Source organism: Penaeus vannamei, chromosome 40 (assembly GCF_042767895.1).
Source record: "Penaeus vannamei isolate JL-2024 chromosome 40, ASM4276789v1, whole genome shotgun sequence".
Classification (NCBI taxonomy): domain Eukaryota; kingdom Metazoa; phylum Arthropoda; class Malacostraca; order Decapoda; family Penaeidae; genus Penaeus; species Penaeus vannamei.
The window spans coordinates 13,691,415-13,696,672 of NC_091588.1; the positions used below are offsets into that span (position 1 = coordinate 13,691,415).

The 5,258-nt window shown below is 41.5% G+C and overlaps 1 protein-coding gene across 1 annotated transcript in view; it reads right to left on the bottom strand.

Annotated features, from left to right (window-relative positions):
* LOC113802908 (glutamate receptor 4) overlaps nucleotides 1-4,800 on the bottom strand; it is an 8,304-nt gene extending 3,504 nt beyond the window's left edge. Inside the window, exons 1-9 of the mRNA XM_070117448.1 lie at nucleotides 4,624-4,800; nucleotides 4,398-4,430; nucleotides 3,825-3,925; nucleotides 3,283-3,373; nucleotides 2,221-2,415; nucleotides 1,783-1,874; nucleotides 1,580-1,665; nucleotides 859-1,196; nucleotides 516-683 (exon numbers count right to left, since the gene is read on the bottom strand). Coding sequence (XP_069973549.1) covers nucleotides 516-683; nucleotides 859-1,196; nucleotides 1,580-1,665; nucleotides 1,783-1,874; nucleotides 2,221-2,415; nucleotides 3,283-3,373; nucleotides 3,825-3,925; nucleotides 4,398-4,430; nucleotides 4,624-4,800 — 1,281 coding nt within the window. The remainder of the gene's footprint in view (nucleotides 1-515; nucleotides 684-858; nucleotides 1,197-1,579; nucleotides 1,666-1,782; nucleotides 1,875-2,220; nucleotides 2,416-3,282; nucleotides 3,374-3,824; nucleotides 3,926-4,397; nucleotides 4,431-4,623) is intronic.
* Between the last annotated feature and the right edge of the window lie 458 nt (nucleotides 4,801-5,258).

Sequence of the window (5,258 nt, forward strand, 5' to 3'; positions counted from 1 at the left end):
GTTGCTTTGTTCATGGATTATGCATTTCGTATCTGTGCTATTTATCTCAGATTTCAGAACAAGCTGTACTACAGGATGTTCATTTCCTTTAATGTCGAAAATATTGATTGATAACAAGTCTATTTCAAGTTGATACACATTTTAAGACATATACAACAATGACTTCAAAAATGCATGTTAAGGGTAAACTAACAATTCTTTAAACTACGAATTATTGCGTCGCTTGGCAACTTTGGAATACGCATATATCTGGCACCTGTAATATCGTTTTTACGGTGCCAAACAGAATAAGACGGTATGAAGGGTAAAATAGCTTGATCAAACTATACCTTTATCAAATATATATATATATATATATATATATATATATATATATATATATATATATATATATATATATATATATATATACATACACACACACACACACAGTTCAGTGAAAATAAAGAAAGGAGTAAAGGCGCAAGCAAGGAAGCCAGAGCGATCCCAACCCCAGAGCTTCCTTCGCCTCCCACCTGCAGGAAGAAGGAGTGCATAAGGAAGTTCGCCACCGTGCGCGGGACCACCGTCGCGACCTCGCCTTTCACGAACCTCGGCATCGCAGCTGTGATATTTGTTCTCTGCTTTTTATCCATTATCATATTTTTCTTCAGGCGTCGGAATGGATGGCCTTCGGGGGAGTTCTGTTGAGGAGCGAAATAACACTATTCAATTCGGCAATACCGTTTTTTGTATACTTGTCAGTATTTGTGATATCATTTGGTATCCCCTGTTGTGTGGGAGGGGGCATCTGTGTGTGTATATTCATTATACGAAAGTCAGAATATGCACACTGACATGCATCCATATGTAATTCACCTCCATCGCTTCCTTGAAGAGGCTCCCCGTGCCCGCCAAGACGGCGATGTCGGTGTCTACGAGGCTCTCCAGGCTGTCGAAGGGCAAGGTGAGCTTGGGCAGGATGAGCATGGCCTTGAGGTTAGCCCGGTAGACCGTGGCCAGGATGAGGGTCGTGAGAAGCCACAGACAGATGACCACTCGCACGGAGTCCCCGCGAGGATACAGGCTAACGGCTGGCGAGGAAAGGCGTGTCACGCAACGGCTGGAGCGAAGGCCTCGGCGCTCTGCCAAGGCCTGGCACGTGTTCCAAAAGATGCAGCAAAAATAGTGGATAGAATACTCAGCATTGTTGCTGCCTAACGGTTTGTTTTTACAATGAGCGAACTGACTGAACTGATAGCTATTAACGATGGTGGAAGTGGATTAGTGATATATTGCTGACTGATCCATCACGGTGAAGGTCGGCGCCAGGGTATTCAGCACTCTTAACGAGCCCAAAGCATCCCCTCCCCCCTGCCCTCCGACTGGTTTTCATAGGGTAGTTCAGCGAGATGATTGATACACATTCAGCAGCCCTTTTGAAGTAGTTATTTTGACCCTTATAAAAAATAAACAGCCTGCCTCAGCTCGGCATTTGCGTGGTGCCCCCTCGATAGCACAGAGCCTGATTCTGGGAAAATAATGATCAGATGAATTAGATTGGCTATGACTATATTTGTAAATATGCAAATCTACTTACACTGACAGAGTAGTACATTGACCGTCCAATCAACTGAATCCTTTACAACAAGTTGCAGGTCCTTGGAGGCTTGCTCTTCGTCAGCCCTTGAGGGAGAGAGGGATGTGGGTGATAGAGAGAGAATCCAACCAACAGACAAACGTGTGTGTGTGTAAAATCACATATCGATCTCATCATTTCCTACTTCTCTACCAGTGCCTTACCCTTTGCGTGGTGCAAGACGGTCGTAGTACGAGATCACAGGGATGGTTGCCCCGAGGACGACCAGGAGAGAGACCAAGAGAAGGAGCCACACCTGTCCAAGAGAGCGAGAGCCACAGGGATATTACAAACTCTCTCTCTCCATTGCTTTTGTCATTTTTTTCTTATTCCCTCTTCCTCTTTCTCACTCTCCCTCCCTCTCTCTGTCTCTCTTGCTTTTGGATTTTCTTATTCTCTCTCTCTCTTGCTTTTTATTATTTTCTTATTCTCTCTCTCTCTCTCTCTTACTTTTGATTTTTTTTTTCTTATTCTCTCTTTCTCTCTCTCTCTTGCTTTTGGATTTTTTCTTATTCTCTCTCTCATCCATACACCCACTCGTCCATCCATCTATACTTCCATTCAACCAACCTCCCCCCCCCCACCCCCCGCCCCAAGCATACCAAGGGGTCGAAAGGCTTGACGAACCCCGCCATGTCAGGCTGCAGGCCGGGCCTCCTGTAGATGACGGTGAGGGAGCTCTGGGCGAGGGGTTCGCTCATCGAGAAGTCTTGGAAGCTCTCCTCCGTCGTCCAGCTGCCATACCCAGTCATGTTTACTTCCTTGGAGCGTGGAAAGAGAAAGGCTTTAGTCGAATACTGCAATTCTTGCCTGAGTTAAGGTGCTGTCACACTAGCACCTTTTCCGTCCAAAAAAAAAAAAAAAAAAATCTAACATACATACATTCTCGAATATAGCTCTTGATTTGAGTATGCTTGGCTGAAAAAGTTGACGTTAAGGTTTTCAAACGGAAACGGTCATTATCGTCTGACTGGAAAATCGGCAATTCGCTCAAAAATTTACAAAATTTCAGAAAATTGTAAAAAAAAAATTGACGGAAAAAGTGCTAGTGTGACAGCACCTTTATTGTATTTCTCTAGTGTGCCTTTGCTTTCGGGGTCATCGCGTCTGAATTTATTGTTTGAATTATCGTTGCTTACTATTCGCCTGCACTGAGGGCCTCTGCCTTCGAATTGATTGCTTGGATTAGGATTTTAGTCATTGATTTACTCGATAACTTTATCCAGGTTTTTTTTGGTTTGGTTTTTCTTTCCTTATATTTTTATTCATTCAATTATTCATTTGTTTACTCCTATTATGTTTCTTTCGTTTTAACATCTTTATCATTCCCTTCCCCTTTCATATGCCCTATTTGTAATTAGGATTACCATAATTAATGTCGTTATTTTACATTTCAAATATTAGTTTGTGTTGAGTCTTGCTATCATAATAAGCAATTGCTAATATTTTCTAGATTGTCCCTCAACTTACATAATCATCATCAAGCAACATCATAATCATCATTAACATCATCAAAATAATGATAATAATAATGATGATGATGAAGATAAAAACGATGATAATAATCATTATCATCACCTCGCCCTCCTCATGACACATAGCCTGAGACTACAACAGTGTCTCGCTCTTTCATGCAACATTGCAACTTGACGCCGCCTACTCACGCCTCTCTGCACGAGTCCTATCAAGCCGTTCCAAGTCCCGTTCGGTTGCCTCGTTCCGTAGATGCGGTCTGGGCTGCGGACGAACCTGTAGCTGCGGGAGAAAAGGAACGACCGCTCTGGAGGACAAGTGTGTGTGTGTGTGTGTGTGGATATAGTGTGGCTAATCTCAATTAAGGAAAAAATAGCAATTCTCTTCATTATTTTTTCCTCTAAAGAGATTTGGCGAATCGATTATTGCAGGTCTAGGGTGAGTTGCCTATTATTATTATTTTTTTTTTTTGAGTTTGAACAGGATGAAGAGTCGTGTTGTTTGCAGCTAAGTACAACTATATATTCGCATTGATATTTTCGAATTTCATTATATGCAATAATGATAATAATAATATATATACATACATACATACATACATATATATATATATATATATATATATATATATATATATATATATATATATATATATATATATATATATTTAACATCTCTTTGCAGCCTTTCGAACAGCGGACATAACTCAGCGCTGTGACGTCACCGCACTCACCAGTATCCGAGGTGGGCCAAGATGATCTTCAAGACATCGACCAAGTACCCCGTCACCTGCAGGTCGTCGTCGGGACCAGAGACCATCACCTGCGGCAACATCTGTTCGGGAGACACGGCCTTATACGGTCATCTAGTCACAAGTGGTTATCTGCGCAATGGTTTGTTAAGCGCCATTTACACAATCTTCGGCTGGTGAGATCTGAATACCGTAAGTGCTATGTCATTAAACATCATTCATGCGTGTAAACGAGCGACCTGGTACTCTGGCAGTCAACCTTGGCTGCTGGTTGCCTCCATCGTTGCGCTCAGGGTAATGTACAAAATGCAATTGTATTCATGTGGCAGAAAATTGTAACCTTGATTTGTTGTTGTTTAATAGCCACTGATTCTTCTTTTAGTCTCTCTTGCTATTTAATCCATATGAACGGATTTAATCCACACGAACCAATGATATGTTAATGAAATGGATCTCTGAAAATGAATTACCACATACTAAATCTATTAAACTATATAATAAAAAAGACGACATAAGGAAATTGAACTCTATATCGATTTCTTTCTTTTGCTAAACCTCTGCTATCGATATGAGCTCCACCGATGTATTCTGTAATTAGAGAATATTAATAAGAAACAAAAGGTACAATATATATATGTGAAGCACCCTATTAGAAGCTTCCAGAAACATCCGTCAAAATTAGTTTCTGTTAATTCGATATTTTAAACCAGTTTGAGTTACGCTGTGCATTATCACCATGACCTCGCCATGGCATGCATACGTCATACATCTCACAACTCACAATTTCCACTCCTACGACGAGGCACTTCCGGTCCTCAGCTGCCATTTCCGTAGCGGAGCGACAACTTCCGTCCTCGCGAATAACCAACGATGAACTGGCTTTGCCTTCCCTAGATCGAACTCCAACGGGTCGCCTTTCGCAGCATCCGTCGAGAAGGTCAGCGGAAGCAAAGGACATCACACCTTTTTTTAACCTCCGCTGTGACCTTGAAACACCAGTCTGACCCTCTTCTGGAAACTGGTAACTTACGCTAGTCACTCTCTCTCCCTTTTTTTTTTTTTTTTAATATTAGTGGCGTAAATTATTAACAATACCGAATATGTACTATAGAAATACCAAACACATGTAGACAAGTAGTAAGTGTCAGATGAATTATGATAAAAAATGCTAATCGGAGTGCTCCACAGTCCGGGGCGAGTTGCCAGTTTGTTATTTTCCCAAGATTAAACACATTAGGTAATTGCAGCGGATATCATATTCGTGACATGGCTAGGAATAAATGAAATGTTTTTTTGTGCTTCATTAAAGATACTTTATTCTGAACGCCCGTGTAAATACGGTGTGATATGTAAGGAATACGTCAATGTGATAGTCTGCTGGTGCGTAAGGGAGGATAAAAAAGAGAAGGGGGGGGG